Raw genomic sequence first — 24,167 nt, 5'->3', positions numbered from 1 at the left:
AATGCAAATAAGCGTATTTCCCAAAATGTCAAGCAATTTCTTTCTTTAAGACTCAACTTCCTTTGAGATTTGAATCTAAAAATCCTCATGCACCAAGAATATTTGATTTTTAGGCAATGAAAAGACTGAGCATTCAGAGATATAAAACACAAGCATCTTAACTTGCAATTTCCTCATGAAGCCTTGTGACTCGCCCCACAGCTGTGTGTGTTTGCTTTGTGCAAACACTGAGCTTCACTACAACAGTGGTTCGAGTTTCTGTTTTTTTTCCTGCTGTAAAAACTGATGATCATTGAATGAATATACTGTTAGTGTAAAATCTGTGCCTGTGAGGGAACAATAAAGTTTTACAGCCCCTCTTAAGCCTGCAGGGAGCCTCATACTATAGATAGATATTTGTGTGGCTTTAAATGTGCAACACGGTCCGATGTAAAGAGACTCACTAAAGCTGCTTATTGTTAACAGTCCCCTCTGGTCTGCAGCGAGGCAGCATGGGAAACCTGCCGCTCGCTTGCTCCCTCCACATCAGGACAGAAGCTCAGATAAATTCCTCCAGCTGTGCGTGTGTGTGTGTGTGTCTGTGTGTGTGCCCTCTCTGACACTAGATGTTTGCATAACACACACACACACACACAACACACAACACACAAGACTGAACTTGTACATGACAGAGCTCGATGATCACTGGTTTGAGCCGCGAGGCTGCTGGCTGAGTCTCCACTATTATCATAGAGGAATTCCATAGAGGCTTACAGGACTGTGTGTGTGTGTGTGTGTGTGTGTGCGTGTGTGTGTGTGTGTGTAAGCATGCGTACTGAGTCCTCTGTGTGTCGTTTTTGGGCTTTCTAGAAGCAGCAAAGTGCACATTTGTGTTTGCATGGTGGGATTTATGTGTGTGTCTTCCTGGATTCACAGTTTTGGCGTACAGTAGTTCTCTGAAATGCCAGCAGTGATTGTCGGCGGAACTAAAAAGCTGGTGACGGTCTGTGGGAGTGTCTGCAGAAAACACACACACACAGTGACGTGTTGTTTTAGTGTGTTTCTGCTTCCTCTCCTCCTGGGTCTCTTCAGGTGCCGCCCTCCCCCCGCCGTGCTGCTGTGGTGAATGGTTGCACGCTGGCTGCGCCACAATCATCCATCAGGGCCGGGTGGATAAGAGACCGGGAGAGAGGAGCAGACGGGGCCCGTGGGCCAAATCACACAGTGTTGTCAGCTGGTGGTTATGTCGGTGGTGGACATAAGTAACCAACTATAATGGATAAGTACTCGTACAACCCCATTTCAAAACACCCGAACTTTCCCTTTATTGACTTATTAAGATATCTAACTGCAGACTTGATGGTTATTACTGTTTTTTAATGATTTAATAACATTTGCAATCACTTTGTGATAACTTTCTAATAAGCCAACACACTTTTAATGTCTCAAGATAAGACTCAAAGCTCTGTTTCGATTGAGAGTTTGAGGACCTCTTTGCATTTCGACCGCAGGAACCAGGGTCTTAATTAAATAATGGGGACATTTTCCGGGAACCTTTTACCCCCCAGAAAAAAGGCTTCGGTCGTGGGGGTGGTACTTTCTGAAAGTACCTGAACTTTCGGGGTTGGGCTTGCTGTCGATCTCCGCAATGGCTCGCAAAATCCATTTCCGATCTTTAAAGCTGAGGTAGGCCAGATTGGAGCAAGTATGATTAAAAAAAGTTATTTTTGTAAAATGGTCGCTATATCCTGACAGTAGTACATGAAACGGGTAACCTGAAAAAAATCATGTGCCTCTGTGTCCTCCGGTGTCCTCTGGTGCTCCTAACGGCATCTGCAAGATTTCACAGACCGGAGGAAAACAAGCAGTAAGAACTGATCTGAGGTCTGTTTTCCATCTGCTGTCTATGAGAGCCGGCTGTCAATCACTCGCGCACTCCGACCAAACGGTCAAACTAGGCAGCGCTGATCAAATATGAATCAATATTCTGTTACGTTAATGCCTATTTCTCTCCTCAAATGTTTTTTCAGAATCATCCTGTAGTGCACGGTTTAGCTGTAAAATAAGAAAGTTTGTGACGCGGCCGCCATGTTGAGATCTCTTGAAGGAACGCCAAGTACCGGAGCACAGCCAATAGGAACGCGCTCTCTCTGAAATGACCTGTGATTGGTCAAAGTCTCCCGTCACGGGCTCGATTTTTTTAAAGCCTGAAAACAGAGCCATGAGGAGGAGCAGAAGTCTAGTTTTCTCTCAGAACACTTGAATTACAATATGCTGAAAGGTTATTATGGAATATTTGCCCAGTGATGCCAAAAACATTCTGCCTACTGTCACTTTAAGTCTGGCATTTCAGGCTTTTAGAAACCGCTCTGCTACTGCTGCTCGTCTCTTTTCCAGCGTTGACTCAATGACCCCATTTTGCAAAGACGTAAATCATGATCGACAGCAGCACAACTTGAATCTCAGACACAGACGGAAACACAGACGGCTAAAGGAACCTTTTAGTTCCTTAAAAGTAGTTCTAGGGACTGAAAAGTGCCTTTTGGTGGAACAGGGTTTAAGAGAATATTTTTACAATCTGGCAACCCAGATCTTATGATTTATAACTTATAAATGATTATTTTCCATTATTAAATACATTAGTTAAACCTCTTTATAGACAGTGACTTGTTATAGAGCGGTGCCTTCTTTCAGTCCGTTTGTGTTAAATATGTCAGTTTCTTCAAGAAAGTAAATGAATCTTCTGTATGTTCAGCTCGTTGTGATTAGTGTGCTGATCTTTGGATTAAACTTGAGATATAACAGGCCAATGTTTTAGTCCCAGTTCCCACCCAGTATATTTAACTTTCCCTTTTTTTTCCACGGCCGACATGGGAATGTGGCGCTTTGTCTTTCCATGAGTCTCAGGAGAGGCGTTGTTGACACACGCAGCTAGAAACGCTGCATGCAGCCCTGGTTTCCTCTCCTGCTCCCAGTAATCTTGACATAACCGAGCCAGTTAAGGGCTCCAGGTCCAGGATCTGTGAGTGAGCAGGATTCCCCACAGAGCTGCCAGTACCAACACCTCGCCATGACTGCTGCGTGTGCTTTTATCCTTCCCCGTGTCAGGGATGTGCAGAGACTTTTCCTCCGTGCTTTGGGGCGTCACTGTCTTTTCCCAAAGATAACAGTGACAGCAGCGCCGCGAGAGGCGCGGCTCTGTCCGTACGAATGAAGACAAATATCTCCCAGCCCGGAGCCAGATGTGGCTCTGACCCCTGTGACCTTCCCTCTCTATATACACAGGCTGGATGTCTCTCCATGACGGGATGAGAGAGAGGGAATAGCAGCTTACATGTATAATGAGATTAACCTCCGAGTGCAGCTTCAGAGAGGCAGCAGACACAGCGGACAGACCTCCGCCTGCAGCACGTTAGACGCTTTCATTTCTACAGTACATTTATATACTGTATGTGGGCAGTAAAATAAGAGACTGATTTGTTTGATGTAAAACCAGCAACATTTTAACATTATTAGTGATGATGCCGCTTACATTTCTGGGCCTATTTTGTTGCTTCTTATTCCTGAAGATAACTGGTGAAATACAGACAACAACATGTCACATCAATATGATTTAGCAGCTATAGTGAGGAGTTTAATATAAAAGGGATTTTTCAGCAATAAAACATCAACAGTAAAGGTTATTTTTTCTATTGAGGAATGATCATATATCCTCTAATATATATGTATAACCGAGGATATGTTTTGATCTGCATTCTCATGTCTTATATATTGCTCCATATTTCACATCCAATGTCCCATAGCCACATTTGAATCACTTACTTACAAGTGTACACACTTTTGCTTTTCTTTGTTTCTTTCTTTTGGCTAAATGTGTAGTAGTATGTGAGAATCAAAGAGGAAAGGCTTCTTTATAGATTCAACCTTTTTGCAGCAACATTCAATAATCATACAGTACATGCCTAAACTCCAAAATACTGGATCCTACATTTCCCATAATGCCAGCCCGTTGTCATTCCCAGGACGTCAAACACTGAGGCTTTGTCACCGCCGTCAGCGTGTGATACCGCCGCACAGGGTACCCTTTAGCGTTAGTATGAGACACACTGGGTGTTCCATTAACTATAATGTAAACCTACAGTATCTGCGGCAACAGTAAACGCTGAGGGAAAGTGCGTTCAAAGAGCGAAGAGATACAAACTGACCGCTGTTTGTGTCCCGTGCGTTAAGTTTCACTTTCACGTTGCAATCCGCAGTTCGTTCGTGTCCCGTGTTCACAACATTCAGTTTCATTTTCACTTTGCAAGCCTTGCCACTTTAAGCCCAACCATGTTGTTTTTTCCTAAACCTAACTAAGTGGATTTGATGCCTAAATCTAAAGTGATGCTAAGGGGTGTGATAAAGCGGCGATATATGACAAGTTGGGATGAGAACATGTTGATAATGCACATTGTCTTTCATTAGACCTCCTCACATCCTAAATGCTCTCTCCTTCACTCCCAGTTTGTAACACAGGCTTTCACTTTTGTTAAAAAAAACAACCCAATGAAGGATAAATATAAGCACATGAAGCGATTTAAATAATGTTACATAGAAACCAGTAAAAAGTTACGTGTTTCATCACCAAAACGTGTGCACTACGTCTCAGACTTGCATTTTTTTAAATACATATTTAATGGGCATTGTTAGAGGGAGCTTGAGATTTCATTGCCAGCGACTGCTTCTCTGTACTTGTTGTGCACATGACAATAAAGAAGTTGAACTTTGCAATAATGGCTTATAAATGGATCACAGATGAATGACATAACAGAATCCAGCTGCACTTATTGATTTCATTGTTCTCCGTGTTGCTGCTCCCCCGCTGACTCTGGACTCTGGGTCCTTTATGTTTTCTGATGATGAGGGAGAACTTGGCATTTCCTGATGTTGTGGTGGTGGTGGGCTCAGACGCCTCTCTCTCACACACACACACACACACACACACACACACGCAGAGTGCATAGCTGTTAGGTGGAGCTGGATGAGCTCATGCTGAGGGCTGTTTTTATGTTTCTTATAGGATGAGAATATTTCAGCCTCCTCAGCTCTGCGGTGCCTCTGGGTGTTACTGCTCCGCTCTGTGCAGCCGTTTAAAGGCCGTTATGGATTTTCTGGAGAGGAGGGGTGGGGGTCCTCTCAGTCTAATGTATTCTGACATTTTTTTAACGCCTCTGATTTATTCGTACACTGAATAAGTCATAGTCGCAGAGGTCATCTGTGCAGATCCAGAATTAACTCAGGAGGAGTTGAATATTCATGATGCTGCTGTTCTTTTGCCTTCGTGATCAATTCGGCTGCTTAATATGCTCGCTGTGAGCTGCAGGCTCTTAATTTAAATGTGTAATTTAAAATGCATAGGCAGAATAATGAGTCGTCTTATACCGGGAGGATAAATAGGTTGCAGATTCTGGTTGCGGGGGGAGCGGTATGGGAGAAATTAAAGGGTCAGCTCAATGAAATGAATACATTTTGAGGTATCTACTGCAGGTTGTTTTAGTTTCATTAGTCCAGGTTTTAATTTCAGTTTCCATTGAAACTACTTTATACAGAAGGAATAGTCCCAAAGTGTTCACAGTGAAGCCAGAGAGACGCTGTTTCTGGAAAGAATTTTAAATGTCATTTTTGAAAACGTTGAGCACCACAAATAAGATTCCTTTCACTTCAAGTGTAATGAGGTGGAAAAGAAAAAAAGACTGGGCAAATAAAACTAAAACTGTGCGCATGAATACTACTTCAGTTAAGTGGGAAATATGATCCGTTCCTTTAAAAAACAACAAATCCCACATACCCAGAGGTTATATATGGGAACTTAAATGCAACTCTGTTTTAGAGCTGCAACAATTAGTTCATTAATTGATTCAACAATAGAGAGGTGAAGTCATGCCGCAATTCAAACGAGATCAAAAAATATTTATCTCTTGCCGTTGACTACCTTTCATATTTTTTTCCGAAATAAGGTCCCATGGTGGTCCACCAGAAGGAGCGGGACTTCGCCTCTCTATGATGGAAAATCTACAATTTTGATGATCGCTAAAAGTCATTTTTTAAAAACAAAAAAAATCCTACAATTTTCAAAAGTGATACTTTGCTGCTTTTGCTTTGTTTTATATCACAATAAGACACCTGAAGGCATCACCTTATAGACTCTGAGAATCTGTGATGGACATGTTTCAGTACTTTCTGATTTATAAACCAAATGATTACTCCATTAATTGAGAAAATATTCAGATTAAACAATAATTAAATTTTATTTGAGTTGCATCCCTGTACTCTGTTTTCCATCAGTTCTTCTACTTTATTGTAACAGAACATAATAATCCTCACTATTTCTCATTACGGGTCAAACTGAACCTCTAAAGGGCAACTCCAAATATGAAACAGCTGAAGAAGCTGTAAAGTGACGAGTTGACTTTTAATCAATGCTGGAAGAAACACTCAGATCCTAAAGTCTAAAGTGCTGCATTCAAAAATCTACTAAAGTAAAAGTGTAGAAATATGGGCAACAAAATGTACTTACAAGTGAAAGTATTCCTTCATGTGCATATACTTATATTGGACCATTATTAGCAGTGGTGTAGTGGAGAGTATACGGTATACCCTCCTCTTTTTCTGGTGGTTTACAGTATAGATAGATAGATGGATAGATAGATAGATAGACTTTATTGATCTCCGAAGGGAAATTAAGGTGTTACAGCAGGAATTTACATACATCACAAAAACGTGCATCACTCACACAAACGACACGAGGTAAGTACAAAAAAAAACTGTATTAACAAATCTCTATATACATACCAACTACTCTAATTTAAACTAGATAAAAGAAATAAAAAATACAGTAAAATAGAATTAAAGATGTTTAGTTATTGGTTATTAGCATTGCAATAACACGTAAGAACAATGGAGCTAATTTAACTGCTTTATGTACTTTAATCTGTAACAATGCATCATCCTTTATGAACTGATATGTGTTGTATGAAAGTGTGTGGAGCAAAAAAAACAACATATTTCCATCTTAAATGTAGTAAAGTATCAGAAAATGGAAGTACTCAAAGTTTAAGTCAACAGTGTTGTTAAGTAGAGTAGTGAGTAGATGTAGATACTCCTCACCACTGTTTCTAATGCAGACATTACACAAGGAGACTTAGACAAGAGGAAGGGCTTTGTGTTTTAAAGGGAAAGAGGTGAAGTTCCTGTAACTAAAACCAACCATCAGTGACACGCAGAGAGATCATCAGCATCAGAGGTTATTAACATGAAGAGAAGTAGTATCTCTCATCATCATCATCATCATCATCATCATCATCATCATCTGATCCATCCTCTCCATGATCTGCTCCTATAGAGGCTGAAACCACGACCTGAGCTGCTGGATGCAGATTGGACATCATCTCCTAGTTGTATCCAGTGGATGGATGACGTGTTAGTGTGTGTGTGTGTGTGTGTGTGTGTGTGAGAGAGAGTGTGTGTGTTTGTGTGTGAAAAAACATTTACTGTAGCTAAAGGAGCCGACTTTTAAGAGAAGTCAATATTGCATAACTCTGTGCTTCCTTTTGAACAAAAACCTGTAATCAAAGAAAATCAACTGTGTGTGAATATTTATTGTATAAAGATAATGAAAGTAAATAAAGTACCTAAATATTATATATTAATTACACAGAGCCGCCGCTCCATCGATGGAAATCTGTGATGCCTTTTGTTCTTATCAGAGTGTGTGTGTGTGTGTGTGTGAGAGAGTGCGTGTGTGTGTGTGTGTGTGTGTGTGTGTGTGTGCAGGAGAGAGAGAGAGTGTGTGTGTGTGTGTGTGAGAGAGGGTGTGCGTGTGTGGGAGAGAGGGTATGTGTGTGTGTGTGTGTGTGTGTGTGTGTGTGTGTGTGTGTGTGTGTGAGAGAGAGTGCGCGTGTGTGTGTGTGTGTGTGTGTGTGTGTGAGAGAGTGCGTGAATGTGTGTGTGTGTGTGTGTGTGTGTGAGAGTGTGTGTAGGAGAGAGAGAGAGAGAGAGAGAGAGTGTGTGTGTGTGTGTTTGAGAGAGGGTGTGTGCGTGTGGGAGAGTGTGTGTGTGTGTGTGTGTGTGTGTGTGTGTGTGTGTGTGTGTGTGAGAGAGTGCGTGAATGTGTGTGTGTGTGTGTGTGTGTGTGTGTGTGTGAGAGTGTGTGTAGGAGAGAGAGAGAGAGAGAGAGAGAGTGTGTGTGTGTGTGTGTGTGAGAGTGTGTGTAGGAGAGAGAGAGAGAGAGAGAGAGAGAGAGTGTGTGTGTGTGTGTGTTTGAGAGAGGGTGTGTGCGTGTGGGAGAGTGTGTGTGTGTGTGTGTGTGTGTGACTGTGTGTGTGTGTGTGTGTGTGTGTGTGTGTGTGTGTGCGTGTGTGTGAGTGTGTGTGTGTGTGTGTGTGTGTGTGTGTGTGTGTGTGTGTGTGTGTGTGTGTGTGTGTGACTGTGTGTGTGTGACTGTGTGTGTGTGTGTGTGAGTGTGTGTGTATAGAGGGATGATATGACGGCGCTAGGACCGTGGCTCTCTGTCAGTGCGCAAATCCCAGCAGAGAGAGAGAGAGAGAGAGAGAGAGAGAGAGAGAGAGAGAGAGAGAGAGAGAGGCTCCAGCAGCAGAAGAGGCTGAGAGCTGAGAGGAGACACAGAGAGGCTGTCTGTCTGCTGCTGCTGCTTCTCATCGCATCACCGTTGGAGGGTTGAGGCTGCACCTTCTGCCTCTCTGACAGACGGACCTGGGGGGGAACCAGACCAGACCAGACGCCGGGCTCGCCTCCGGAGCCCTCCATATGGGCTCAGCATGCGCAGGATACGGGCCAACGCCATCGCCATTCTGACCGTCGCGTGGATCCTAGGCACCTTTTATTACCTGTGGCAGGACAACAAGCCGCAGTCATCTCCGGCGTCATCCGCAGCGCAGACCCGAGGCGGGGGCAGGGGGAGCCACGGGGGGCTGAAGGGACCGGGACGGCTCGAGATCCACCGGGACGACCGGACCATACCGCTCATAGTGAGTCTATAGAGGGAGAGAGACAGAGAGACAGAGAGAGAGAGAGAGAGCTGCAGGAGAGTGTGTGCTGCATGTTGATGTGCATGTGTGTGTGTGTGATGTGCATGTTGATGTGCATGTGTGTGTGTGTGATGTGCATGTTGATGTGCATACGTGTGTGTGATGTGCATGAGTGTGTGTGTGTGTGTGTGATGTGTATGTGTGTGATGGTGGTGGTGGTGCACAGCTGGGTGTCACAGCAGGATTGCTTTCACAGACACGTATGGCGTCTCCACTCCAACCTCCCTCTCTGTGCAGCCATACAGCCTTTACCATCATCCTATACACCATCATCCTACACCATCCTACACACATCATCCTACATCATCATCCTATACACCATCATCCTACATCATCATCCTACACCATCATCCTACACCATCCTACACCATCATCCTACACACATCATCCTACATCATCATCCTACACCATCATCCTACACCATCATCCTATACACCATCATCCTACATCATCATCCTACACCATCATCCTACACCATCCTACACCATCATCCTACACACATCATCCTACACCATCATCCTACATCATCATCCTACACCATCATCCTACACCATCATCCTATACACCATCATCCTACATCATCATCCTATACACCATCATCCTACACCATCATCCTACACCATCATCCTATACACCATCATCCTACATCATCATCCTACACCATCATCCTACACCATCATCCTATACACCATCATCCTACATCATCATCCTACACCATCATCCTACACCATCCTACACCATCATCCTACACACATCATCCTACATCATCATCCTACACCATCATCCTACACCATCATCCTATACACCATCATCCTACATCATCATCCTACACCATCATCCTATACACCATCATCCTACACCATCCTACACCATCATCCTACACCATCATCCTACACCATCCTACACCATCATCCTACACACATCATCCTACATCATCATCCTACACCATCATCCTATACACCATCATCCTACATCATCATCCTACACCATCATCCTACACCATCCTACACCATCATCCTACACACATCATCCTACATCATCATCCTACACCATCATCCTACACCATCATCCTATACACCATCATCCTACATCATCATCCTACACCATCATCCTACACCATCATCCTATACACCATCATCCTACATCATCATCCTACACCATCATCCTATACACCATCATCCTACACCATCCTACACCATCATCCTACACCATCATCCTACACCATCCTACACCATCATCCTACACACATCATCCTACATCATCATCCTACACCATCATCCTATACACCATCATCCTACATCATCATCCTACACCATCATCCTACACCATCCTACACCATCATCCTACACACATCATCCTACATCATCATCCTACACCATCATCCTACACCATCATCCTATACACCATCATCCTACATCATCATCCTACACCATCATCCTACACCATCATCCTACACCATCATCCTACACCATCCTACACCATCATCCTACACCATCATCCTACACCATCCTACACCATCATCCTACACACATCATCCTACATCATCATCCTACACCATCATCCTATACACCATCATCCTACACCATCATCCTACACCATCCTATACCATCATCCTATACACCATCATCCTACACCATCATCCTATACACCATCATCCTACACCAACATCCTATACACCATCATTCTATACACCATCATCCTACACCATCATCCTCCATCATCCTAAACCATCATCCTCCATCATCCTACACCATCATCCTATACACCATCATCTTACATCATCATCCTACACCATCATCCTATACACCATCATCCTACATCATCATCCTACATCCTATACACCATCATCCTACACCAGGATGATGATGTAGGATGATGGTGTAGGATGATGGTCACCATCATCCTACACCATCATCCTACAGGCTGCCTGTTTTTTTTATGCTTGTCGGTGTTTTGCTGCCGTTCTGTGCCCGTGTCAACCTCGAGCACACGTAAGAGGCTTTCCATAAGTCCTGTACGTGCGTCGTGCGTAAACCACATTATGCTGACCTATCTTGAGCGCACATGTGAGGGCTTTTCACAAGAGGAGAGGAGAGGAGAGGAGTGGAGAGGAGGCATCCCTCCTTCATTGCTCAATCCTCCTCCTCTGCCCTCCAGTGTGTCATTAAAGGCCTGTTTCTGTCAGCTCAGGTCTGTATCCGCCTGTTGTTGCCTGCCTACGTCAGGGTGGAGTAGTGGAATGGAAACAACCTCTGGTAACTGGAGGTGTGCTGGTCGTCAGGCTTTGCTGGCAGTAATAAACTCTCCAGGTTGCAACACATGTCTGTAGACAGTCTGAACTATGTGACTGCTGGGTGTAGGCCAGCTCAGATTAGGAGATCTGGTCTACCTGGCTGCAGGGTTTCTGGTGCAGAGATACAAGACCTGTAGCTTGTGCTTTTAGTCCTTTAACCAGGGGTGACGTGAGGAGGACTCTGGTGCTGCAGGGTTATTCATTTGTCCATAGATCAACAGTGATTTAAGTCATGCATCAAGCACAAATTAAATTTTTTTTTTTGTACCATCTTCTCAAATGTGACGATTTGCTGCTTTTCTGATGTTTTATATCATTGGTAAATGCAAATGTTTGAGTTTTGGACACTTGATTGAACAAAACAAGCAATATAATGATGTCACTTGGTGCTTTGGGAACTTGAGATTGGCATTTTTCACATGTTTTTGACAGTTTCTGGTGTTGCAGGGTAATGTGTCCATAGATCAACAGTGATTTAAGTCATGCATCAAGCAAAAATTTAAGTTTTTTTCTGGTTACATCTTCTCAGATATGCGGATTTGCTGCTTCTCTGCTGTTTTATATCATTGGTAACTGAATATGTTTGAGTTAGGGACACTTGATCAAACAAAACAAGCAATATAATGATGTCACTTTGTGCTTTGGGAACTTGAGATTGGCATTTTTCACATGTTTTTGACAGTTTTATGGTGCTGCAGGGTAATGTGGCCATAGATCAACAGTGATTTAAGTCATGCATCAAGCAAAAATTGAAGTTTTTTTGTGGTTTCAGCTTCTCCAATGTGAGGATTTGCTGTTTTTCTGCTGTTTTATATGATTGGTAGTTGAATACGTTCTAGGTTTGGACACTTGATTGAACAAAATAAGCAATATGAAGAGGTCATTCCTGCATTTTTCCACATTTTCCAACATTTTCTTGACTAAATGATCTAAATAGTAATGTGAGTGCATTAACAGAATAGCTATTAATGAAATTACTCGTTAGTTGGAGCCTTAGGGATGCAACGAACGATTATCAATTAATCGTTTTGTCTATAAAATGTCAGAAATAGTGAAAAATGTCTGTTATAAAGACCTGCAGCTCAAGGTGATGTGTTCACACATCGCTTGTTTTGCTGCAGGATAATTGATTTGTCCACAGACGGACAATTCATTAACAATTTGAGTCATTTAACAAGCAAACATTGATTTTTTTGCGGTTCCAGCTTCTCAATTGTGAAGATTTGCAGCTTGTCTGCTGTTTTATATTATTGGTAATTTAATATGTTCTGGTTTGGACACTTTATTGAACAAAACAAGAGATATGAAGATGTCACTTCCTGCGTTGGAAACTTGTGATTACATTTTTTGTCATTTTCTTCATCTAAATGTTAATCTGACTGCATTAACAGAATAACCAATAATGAAATTCATAGATAGTTGGAGCCTTAGAATAAACTATGGATGCAACTAATGATTATTTTCACTATTTATTAATCGTTGTGTCGATAAAATGTCAGAAAACAGTGAAAAATGTCTGTTTAATGTCTAAATTTTGGCGAGGAAAATCTGGCATGGCCATTTTCAAAGGGGTCCCTTGATCACTGACCTCAAGACAGCTGTTGTTGCCTGTTGGGCTGCAGTTTGCCATGTTATGATTTAAGCATATTTGTTATGCTAAATGCAGTACCTGTGAGGGTTTCTGGACAATATTTGTCATCGTTTTGTGTTGTTAATTGATTTCCAATAATAAATATATACATACATTTGCATAAAGCAGCATATTTGCCCACTCCCATGTTGATAAGAGGATTAAATACTTGACAAATCTCCCTTTATGGTACATTTTGAACAGATAAAAAATGTGTGATTAATTTGCAATTAACTATTTTAATCGATTGACAGCCCTACAATATTTCATTTTTAAATATCAGTTATCGTCCTTAATACCGGTATATCACGAAACCTCTACTTCCAGTAGTTTGTTTTATTCAACAACTGGTGCAAAACTCAAATATATGATACGTTTATTGCCATTTATGACAAACAAAGCATCAAATCCTCACATTAGAAAAGCTGGAATCATCGTTCTGTATGTTTGGCAATCAAGTAATCAAATAATTGTTGTAGCTCTATAATAAACCTTTTCTTATTTTACTTTTTGAATCCAGTGTACCAAACTTCTCAGCCTGATATGAATCAGTGAGCGAGAGAGATTTATTGAATGTTAAAGCGAGAGTAACTCCATTTAAAATTCGATGAGGATATGAGATTTTTAAATCAATTCTTCGCTGAGTTTAGCTGTTCTCCCTCTGCAGCCACTTGCTGCTATAATCAAGCTGACAAATCAATTAAACATCCAACTGTGCTTTTAGGAGGCGAGGACAGTTATGTGGAGGTACAACACACTGGAGCCTCTTCCACTGTTTACTAGACCAATAAAACAGCCTCAGCTGTGGCCGAGGATGTGTGCCAACATGTCAGGATGCTTCGCTCCGGCGGCGGCAGCAGCAGATTCATTAAAACGCTGTTCACAGGGTTTAATAATTCAAGGGCAAATGCCAAACGGTGGAGGAGCGTTGTTGTGGCAGTTAAGCCTGCAGGCCTACTTAAGCAGTCACTTCTGGAGGAAGCCGCGGTCGGCATCAGTCATCAGTGTGTGAACGCAGGCCAGAATATGATCTCAAACAAATATGGAAACAATTTGAATAATCAGTCTGTGCTGCTGAACCACAAACACGACTTCTAATCACATCGCTCTTTGAACTGTTACAGTAAAAAAATTAAAAAGCTCTACTAGGAAGGTCTCGTTGGATTGGAGTGTTTCCTAGTAGAGTTTTTGTCTCCTGTAATCTTTGATTTGCTCAGCGCGGTCGTTCACCTCCGTCACCAAACTGAGATTTGTTCTGGTAATCTGACCTGCAGCTCTCCGGCTGCCAGCTCGCCGCTACAGAGTCCAACAGTTCACTGAGAGGAGGCTGGTTCACAAAGACATGAGAGAGACTGAAGCTGCTCTCTACGGGGCTCCCTTTATTTATGTCACAGCTTTCTTCCTCTCTTCCTTTCTTCTATTCTTCCCTTTCTTTCTTTCATCTTTCTGCCTAATCTTTCTTACTTTTGTCATTCTGTCCTCCCCTGATTCTTTCTGTCTTTCTCTCCTTTCCTTTAGTCTTTCGTTCTTTCTTTCATATTTCTGTCCTTTCGTCCTTCCTTTATTTTTATTTTCTGTCCTTTCTTTCGTTCTTCTTTCTTTCTGTCTGTCCCTCGTTGTCTTTCCATCCTCCTACCTTTCTTCCTTTGTTCTTCTTCTTCTGTCCTTCTCTCTTTTTCTACCAATTTCTCCTTTATATTTATTTGTTTCCATCCGTCCATCCTCCTTTGCTTTGTTTTCTTTCTTTCTTTCTTTTGTCATTCTGTCCTTCATTCTTTTTTTCCTGTTCTTTCTTTCGTTCTTCTTTCTGTCTGTCCCTCGTTGTCTTTCCATCCTCCTACCTTTCTTCCTTCGTTCTTCTTCTTCTGTCTTTCTCTCTTTTTCTACCAATTTCTCCTTTATATTTATTTGTTTCCATCCGTCCATCCTCCTTTGCTTTGTTTTCTTTCTTTCTTTCTTTTGTCATTCTGTCCTTCATTCTTTTTTTCCTGTTCTTTCTTTCGTTCTTCTTCCTGTCTGTCTGTCCCTCTTTGTTTCTTTATTTTTCTTCTGTATTTCCATCTTATACTTTTCTTCCTTCCTTTGCTCTTCTTCCTTCTGTCCATCCTCATCTCCTTTGTTTTCTTTCTTTCTTTCTTCTTTTCTTTTGTCATCCTGTTCTTTCTTTCTTTCTTTCTTTCTTTGATCCGTTCTTTCTTACCTTTGTCATTCTGTCCTTCACTGATTCTTTCCATCTTCCGCTCCCATCCTTTCTTTATAATATGTATTTATATTTTAATATCTCTGTCCTTCCTTCCTTTATTTATCTTTTCTCTGTCCTGTCTTTCATTTTTCTTTCTTCCTGTCTGTTCGTCATTGTTTATTTCTTCTTTCCTTTTTTTCATTCTTCTGTCTTTCTACCTTTGATCTTCTTCTGTCCTCCTCTTTTTTTCCACCATTATCCCTCTATATTTATTTGTCTTCCATCTGTCCATCCTTTGTTTTCTTTCTTTTGACATTCTGTTCTTCCTTCATTCGTTCTTTCTGTTCTCTCTTTCGTTCTTCTTTCCCTCTGTCTGTCCCTCTTTGTTTCTTTCTTTCCATTTTGCCTCTTCCTCCTTTATGCCTTCCTTTTACCCATCTGTCCTTCCCTATTTTATCCATCTTTTCCCCCTTTCTTTCTTCTTCTTCATTCTTTTCCTTCTGTCTATCCTTCTCGTGTTGTTTGTTTGTTTGTTTGTTTCTCTCTCTCGTTGTGTATGTGGGAAATAGCAGTGAAGGTGTGAATGTAAACGGGTGAATGAAGCTGGTTTTAGCTGTGTAGGTTGATTTTTTCCTAGTTTTTCTTGAACTTGTGTTTTTTAAGTGAGATGTTTAATTTAATGACATCAAAAGTCTTTCCTTAATCCGTCTGACCTTTCTTCCTTTCTTTCTTTCTTTCTTTCTTTCTTTCTTTCTTTCTTTTTTCTATAATTCTGTCCTTCTCTCATTCTGCTCTCCTTTTTCCTTCTGTCCTCATCTTTATTTATTTCCATCCCTTCTTTTTCCATTAATTCATCTCTTTTCTTTCTTTCCCTCCTCCATTTATTTGTTCTTTCCCTTCTGCCTAGTCTTTCTTTCTTCTTACCTTCTCCTTTCCTATTTCTTTCTTTCTTTCCCCTTGTATTTCCATCTTCCTCCCCTCCTTTATTCCTTCCTTCCTTTTTGTCTTTATTTTATCCTCTATCGTTCCGCCCTTCCCTTTATTTCTATCCTTTTTTTCCCCTTCTATTTTTTTCTTCTGTCCACCGACTCTTCTCCGTCTCCTCATTTTCTTTCCTTTTTTACTCTTCTCCGTCTCCTCATTTTCTTTCCTTCTTTACTCTTCTCCGTCTCCTCATTTTCTTTCCTTTTTTACTCTTCTCCGTCTCCTCATTTTCTTTCCTTCTTTACTCTTCTCCGTCTCCTCATTTTCTTTCCTTCTTTTATAATTCTGTCTCATTATTTTCCTTCTTTCTCCCCGTCTGTCCTCCCTCCTTATTTCTTTCTCACTTTCCCTCCTTCATCCTTTCCTTCCTTCATTATTTTCTTTTCTGTCTTTCTTCCATCATTACTTTCTTTTTTCTTTCTTTTATTGTTTTTGTCCCTCCCTTCTCTATTTGTGTTTCTTTTTCATTCATTACAGTATGTCATTCCCTCTCCCCCACTTTCTCCCCATCTCTCTCTCTCTCCGTCTCTCGTCTCTCCCCGTTCATTAGCAGCATTTGATTCACTAATGACATCATCATGTGAGATCTGTTTGCACTGGCTCCACTTTTCTCCCTCATTTCCTGCGTTGAGTGCTCTGATTTCCCAGCACCACTCTCCAGTCTCTTTCTACAGTAACAGAATGAGTGTGAACACCGAACACTGGTGTCATTCACAGTCATCAGCTGTTTCTCTGACCTGCACATCTGCTGTCATGGCTCAACATCAGCTGGACATGTTGTAAACATCTGACCACAGATCACATCCTGCTAATCAGTTTGTCGTAATCCTCCCGTGGGGTTTTCTACGACAAAACTCACTGTAAAAGAAGTTATACAACATTATGTTTTATATCTGTTGTTTGACATTAAGTCAGTACATGTCTTTAAATCCGGCTGTGACTGTTGGTTTTATTGCTCTGACTTTTTTCTGACTAATCTGGCAACAATTTTTTGATTCAATACGTGACTATATTTAACAAGAGAATTGGGTTAAATGTGCCGTAACATTCGTGTTTGAACAAGGATTAGCTATATTTTCCATTACGGGAGGAGCATTGGCGTGGTAATTTTGTGGGCCGCAAACACATCATGCCTTTTTGTCATGTAAGCTTTGATTCAAGTCAGTTTAATGCTTAACAATCTTGTAAATATATCTTTATTTGGCCCCAAGTCTTTATGTCCACTAGTTTAGAGAATAGAAACAGTGGTGGAAGAATTATTCGGATCCTTTAACACACGTAAAAGTAACAAAACGTACTCTAGAAAGTAAAAGTCCTGCATTTATTAAAGTATGATAAGCATATTGTTCTTAAAGTACTCATAGCTAAGCTTATCCCTGTTGTTGATTTTCACATATATTGTACAGTAACAAAGTACTCAATACTCAAAGATAAGATAAACATAGAAACATAAAAACAGGTATTACTAACTGTAAGTGAAATATCACTTCAACACAGTAAATTGGTGCTTAATGAATAAATACGAATAAAAAAATATATATAAATGCTGAAAAAAAATGAATAAGCGTTAATGGAAGGGAACTCAATCTCAAAATAGGACGGAAATTGTTTCCAGACCTTAACTTAACCTTGTTTATCTTATCCTAGAATGGCCTCTTTAGAGTGATATACTGTTACATGTTATCATAATTAATGCATGTGTCCAAGGAGGAGAGCTGTAAATACTGTCGGGTAGTTATCTTGAAGTTTAATGGAATGAAAGTAGACAGTGAAAGCTGCTGAATTTAACTCCTTAACATCCAGTTTTCTGCTTTTATTTTCCCTTAAGTCTTGTTTAAGTTTACAGTGAAATGAAATATTTAAAACCAAAACTCAAAATGGAAATATTCAGTCTTGTGAAGGGCTCATTGCATGGGTGGAATATGGTCTCAAAAAAGTACAAAATACAAGTCTCCCTAAAAAATAATCCAAGGCACACTGTAGTGTTTGAACAAAATTAAAATGCCTTTATTTTATATGGCAATAATTGTTTAAAATGACCAACGCGTTGCGACCAACATAGGTCTTCATCAGGGTCACTATGAGCATTCAGCAGTAGCTTGCACACCTATATTGTGTTTTACTAATCAGTAGAGTGGGAGGGTGGTTCTCCATCAATGAGCAAGCCTATTGGTGGAAAAACAAGGAAATGACACATCATCAATAGGGAGGAGAAAGAGAAAATTGAAATATTCTAAATGTTTTGTGCCTCTTTTTAAATACATTTCCCTCCAAGTTCAGTCCGACTATCTCCACTACAATTTAAAATACAGTTTTGCAGGTTTGAACAAAATTTAGGTGCACAGTTTGACTTTGTAATGACTGACCAACTGGCAGGTCAGTAAAGAAGTGACCATAAAATACAGTATACATGTAATCAAAAAAAGAGAAAAGGTTTGGAGTGATCCGATGTTCAGATAAGTGTAATGAAGGTGCTCTTTGGTTGGGAACACAAAAGTTCACAAATGAAGGAATAACCAAGGGACTCTTCTAGCAAAAAGTTTAAAAAAAAGCCTTTAATCAGATGGCTATTTCATTGTGAAATAGTAAAACATAAACAGTGTCGGCACATATTAAGATGGGTTACAACCCACGCATATCGGCACAAACAGCCTTCTTCAGGGTGTGACGTGTTATACATTTTGTCATGTTATTTATGTGTTTGTGTCTTCTATGTTAGCTGCTGGTTTGCCAAACAAAACATTTAAAAACTTGCTAATGAAAGTGTCTTCTTGCACACATTAATACAGTAACTATGTGATATATAAGTGTGTGAATAGTTCATGAATAGGACTCAGCAGAGCCGCAGCAGCAGGGCTTCATCTGCAGCCTATATCAGCCAGATTGGACTTGTATGTGATTTGTCTTTTAATTCGGCTTGAAGGAGCCAGCAGACGTGTTCATCTTCCAGACGAGCCTCATATTTAATTCCGCGGGCCGAGCCTCCGAGTGCCGTCTGTTATTTTTGTCTTATTATCCTCCGAGTACCATGTTATTTTTTTTGTAGCTTTTAATATTTAGCCATGATGATACTTGCGGATTACTGAGGGATATAAAGTACATGGGTTTGGGAAGAGCTCTTAAACTATGAATAGCAGTAAAACCCTCTTTAATGTGGCTGCTGTGAGTGGCTCCGATGGAAGAAATGACTCGTTTAATTGTGTTTACTGTTGATAATAGTGTGAAGATGAGAGGAACTAATCACATAACTGCTGAACATGTAAAATATAATCATCAAACACTTAATCTTCTTTGAAGGCTTTATAGTTGACAGACGGACTCTGTGGTCTTAGTGCTCTTTGTTCCTCTCAGAGAAGATAAATCTGCTTTCATTAATAGAAGTGATAAAGTCTGTCTAGTGTCTTGTCCAAGGTGATTTGGAGGATGCTAATAAACAGGTTTTGATTGATATATGATAAGATAGGTGATCGGCTCAGGGACAGCTTCATCTCGCAGGCTTCTGAGCTCATCACTTGTCACTTTAACTTTATTTACCTTTATATACTTTACATGCTGTTTTACAAACTGTTACACCACTGTGTGCATATATATATATATATATATATATATACATATTTACTTCTTCTCTACTACATTCTTGTTTACACCTCTGTGTACATATATTACTTCTTATCATTCATATACACACTACATCCTGTTTACATTCAGTTTCCCCATCTGAAATACTGTCTTCAACAAAATTACAAATTTACATTACTATTTTATATTTACTTATGTTTATATTTAACCCCTATATTTTAACTGCACTATTTTATGCATTAGATTATCATTTTGCTTTTACTTTTACTTGTGTGATTTCCCCTTTTATATATATATATATATATGTATATATATATATATATACATAGTTTATGAACATAGTTTACAAGCCTAGTTTTTAGATAGATAGATGGTAACTTTATTAATCCCGAGGGAAATTCAAGTTTCCAGCATCACAGTTCCATAGTGCAAAACATGTTAGTAAAAAGGCAGTAAAAAAAATTAGTAGTGCAAAGTACAAAGTACAAAAAAATAAACCAGATATTAAAATACACGGAGATATAGAAAAACTTTTAAAACTGAATATAGTGCAGAGTAACAGCTGAGATACACGACTATTAAAAAAGTGAATATAGTGCAGAATTTATTTCTTGTTAATATTTTGTATTATTAATCTAAATCTACAAAGTAACCAGTAACTAAAGTTATCAAATATGTAGTGGAGTAAAAAGTACAATATTTGCCTTTGAAATGTTGTGGTTTAGAAGTATAAAGTAGAAGAAATGGAAGTACTCATAACCTTTATTTAACTAGGCAGTCACGTTGAGATTAAAACCTCTTTTACAAGTGAGACCTAGCCACATCATCGAATCACGGCAGCAACAATGGGTACAACAAAATACATTACATCATACAGTGCATTAACAAGGCAGCATGTTTGTGTCACATGTGTTTGTTATTTAATTGAAGCAGCTAGCAGTGACCACTTCCTTTATTCAACGTTTGAAATCATTTAAAGAGATATGGGTCTCAGTTTTAAGCTTGGCCTGCAGATCGTTTCAGGACCAGGATCCATTAGTGGAACAGGCTTGTTTTGCCAGCGTCTGTACTGATAAAAGGCACTTTAAACTGAAGCCATTTATGTGATCTAAGATTATAACCGTTTTGGAGAAATACAAACTTGCCAGAGATGATCTTATAGACGAAAATGTACCAATATTGTAACCTCCGCAGAGTGAGGGATGACCATCCTACTATGGTGGACCCTGAAGCCATAATTAGTGACATACCTCAGGTCTGAGTGATACAGGGGGACAAGTTTGGACAAGGTGGACGGTGAGACAAACCTGTAAATAGTATCACCAAAAGTCAAGAAAAGGCCAGCAACTAAGTGTTTACTTGATGCCATGGGAAAACAGGACTTAAGCCTGTACAGAAAAGCCCGTGTGAATTTAAATTTCTTTGCAAGATGATCAATGTGGCATTTAAAATTTAGACTTTTGTCCATCCAAATTAAAGAATGTAAGTAAAACTCAAGTAAAGCACTTCAAAATTGTATTTAGTACTTAGTTACTTTCCACCGATTATTTAGGCATCCAACAACAAGAGCAACATTAGCATTCAATCATTTGGAGTTGTGTTTTTGTCCACCTGATGAATTTTAGTCCAATATTCACTTTCTTTTAGCTCTGTTTTGCAACTTTTGAGGAATATATCTGTCAATTTAGCTGCTAAAATCTCCACTATATTCACCTGCTATAGGTGCTGACTTTGTGCAGGTAGTGTACAGTGGGTTATTAGAGCTGATGGTAACACAGTGATGTCAACATTAATCTTGCACTGCGGACATATTTTGTGTGTGGATCCTTGAAACGTTCTCGCTGCCTCCCTGGAGAGACTGAAAATGAGGTCAGTCTCACCTGAACCTGCTCAGGAGCTTTTTATAAATCCTCCAGCGACACCGACCTTTAATAAAGCAGCACAGAACAAACGCTTCATCCTCTATTCCTCTTTTCTCCTTCCAGTCTCCCATCTGTCCATCTCGCTGTTGCTTCTCTTTGATGACAGCTACTCTCATCTGCCTTTATGTATTCATTGGCTGTTTTTACCTCCCACTCAGCAGTGTTAAAGCTCTTTGCGGGGGAAATCCATTAATTACTGAGGATTTTATACAGTCTGACTTGATGAGTGGCCATCCCATTTTGCCTCGTTAACACTGACACGCTGACCTGAATAGGAAAGTAGCATTTACATTTTAATCATTTGGCTGATGCTTCACTTCAGACTGGCTTAAACGTGAGTGTAATAGAGGAGCATGGTTTAATTCTCAGATGAGCGGTGTTGCAGCAGGATTGCAGTGCAGGCAGCACCACAGAGGAGCAGAGGACTTGTTGTACATGGATTTAAGACTTTCCAGACGTTGCCTGAATATAGAGGTGGAACAGTTTGTTGGTAAATCTGGGCTGCTGAGGCTCAGGAGGCAGAGCGAGTTGTACATGAATGTCAGGGTTGGTTTTTCGATTCCCAGCTCCTCTTGTCAACATGTCACAGCGTCCTTGAGCAAGACATTGAACCCTAATTATCAGCCCAGCACCTTGCCACAGTATGTGTGTGGGAATGAGAGTAAAACTGTAAAATGCTTTATTCGCTAAGGCAGAAAAGCGCTATGTAAGTCCAGTTACCGTTAATCAATAAGTTGATCAACAGGAATTCAATCAACAATTTTGATAATCTATTAATCGTTTGAGTCATGTGTCAAGAAAAAAACCCAACCATTCCAGCTTCTAAAATGTTATCTATGTTGTGTCTTACATCAATATACATTGAATATCTTTGTGGAGCGTGAAAGCTCAATGTTGACCTTGAAAACATCAGATTGTTTCCTGCAACTAACAATTATTTTCATTGTAGATTATTCTATCATTGTTTAGTTTATAAAATGTCAGAGAATAGTGACAGTGCTCATCACAGGTTCCACAGTGTTGAAGGTAACATCTTCACATTACTTGTTTGGTCCAAGCAAAAGTCCAAGATCCAAAGATATTCAGTTTACACTGATATAAAACTAAGAAACGCAACTGAATATCCCATTTGAGAAGCTGGGACCAGAGAATGTTTGCCATTTTTATTTATAAAATGAATCAATTATCAATAGTTGAAGATACATTTTCCCACAAATTAATTGTTTCAGCTGTAAAAAATCTTAACTCAAGGTCTACTTATTAGCTTTTTCCAGGGCTTTCAACCACGTCTCACAGTCTGCAGTTTGATATCATTACATTTTAGATTGTCAGTCAAACAAAACAAGCAATTTGAAGACGTTTCCTTGGGCTCTTTGAACAGCTGATGGGCTTTTCATACTATTTTCTACATTTTATAGACCAAACGTTTAATTAAAACAGACAATCAAGAGATCAATCAACGAGGAAAATAATGCAGTCCTAATTAAATATACAGTATACGCCTCAATCTAAATTTTTAAGCCAACATGGACGAGAGCTCCTTGAAGTGTTCAGTAAAATAAAAATTTGTAGTACAACAGTTTCCATAGGAAATCATTAAACATCATGTTTGAACAATATCTGAGTTTCTACCTCTGTTAGATATTTTGTTGATCTTGTTTTATACGCTGAGAAAGATTTTTGACCTGAAGGTCTGTGAAATTTATTCAAAACTAACAGTGGAATTTAAAAAATGAAATGCTGTCTGTTGTTCTGAAGAACTTATTAAAACAGACAGACCCTTTGTGAGGATGTTTCATGTGGCGTGCAGCCGTTCCACAGTAATAACAGATGTGGCAGAAGCATATTTTGTTGACAGTGAAGGAGTGGAGCGTTGACACCAACAACAATTTGTGCTGCTGCGTTTGCACCTCTGTGTGTTGACATGAGCGACAGCGAGTGGATTTGTGCTTGTATGTCATTTAAAACCCACAACATTCTTAGATTATGATCATTTATTCTTTCTTTGACTTGAATTTGTTTAATTTATTCCTACTTGTACATTGTTTTAATGTCTTGTTTTTCTGGCGGATGTGAACATGTAAACACACCTTGTTGTCGTGTCCTCTGCAGGTGACCCAGCCCCCGCGGGCGGAGCAGCAGGGACAGCTGCTGGGCGGCTTCGATGAGAAGGCTTACCTGGCGGCGAAGCAGCTGAAGCCGGGGGACGACCCGTACAGAGAACACGCCTTCAACCTGCAGGAGAGCGACCGGCTGGGCAGCGAGCGAGCCATCAGAGACACCCGACACTACAGGTGAGCCAGGTTAACACCTCCTCAGGCCAGGTGTTGTCTGTCTGTCTGTCTGGAGATTGAGGACTAATCTTCCTTGAGCCTGCACATGGGTTTTGAGTTGCTTGGAAAAATCTGTTGTACACCTAAGGTTCACTCCAGGCTGTATCCCTCACACACACACACACACGGGGTGGACAAAATAATGTTAAAGGGACTATTTGTAACTTTCAGAAATGCTT

The 24,167-nt window shown here is 40.3% G+C and overlaps 1 protein-coding gene across 1 annotated transcript in view; it reads left to right on the top strand.

Moving 5' to 3' along the window:
• The first annotated feature begins 8,647 nt into the window (after nucleotides 1–8,647).
• galnt16 (UDP-N-acetyl-alpha-D-galactosamine:polypeptide N-acetylgalactosaminyltransferase 16) overlaps nucleotides 8,648–24,167 on the top strand; it is a 50,821-nt gene continuing 35,301 nt past the window's right edge. Inside the window, exons 1-2 of the mRNA XM_037746868.1 lie at nucleotides 8,648–9,005; nucleotides 23,768–23,949. Coding sequence (XP_037602796.1) covers nucleotides 8,796–9,005; nucleotides 23,768–23,949 — 392 coding nt within the window. The 5' untranslated portion in view covers nucleotides 8,648–8,795. The remainder of the gene's footprint in view (nucleotides 9,006–23,767; nucleotides 23,950–24,167) is intronic.

The sequence above is a fragment of the Sebastes umbrosus genome, chromosome 16, assembly GCF_015220745.1.
Source record: "Sebastes umbrosus isolate fSebUmb1 chromosome 16, fSebUmb1.pri, whole genome shotgun sequence".
Classification (NCBI taxonomy): Eukaryota; Metazoa; Chordata; class Actinopteri; order Perciformes; family Sebastidae; genus Sebastes; species Sebastes umbrosus.
This window is presented reverse-complemented; position numbering and strand designations above follow the sequence as displayed.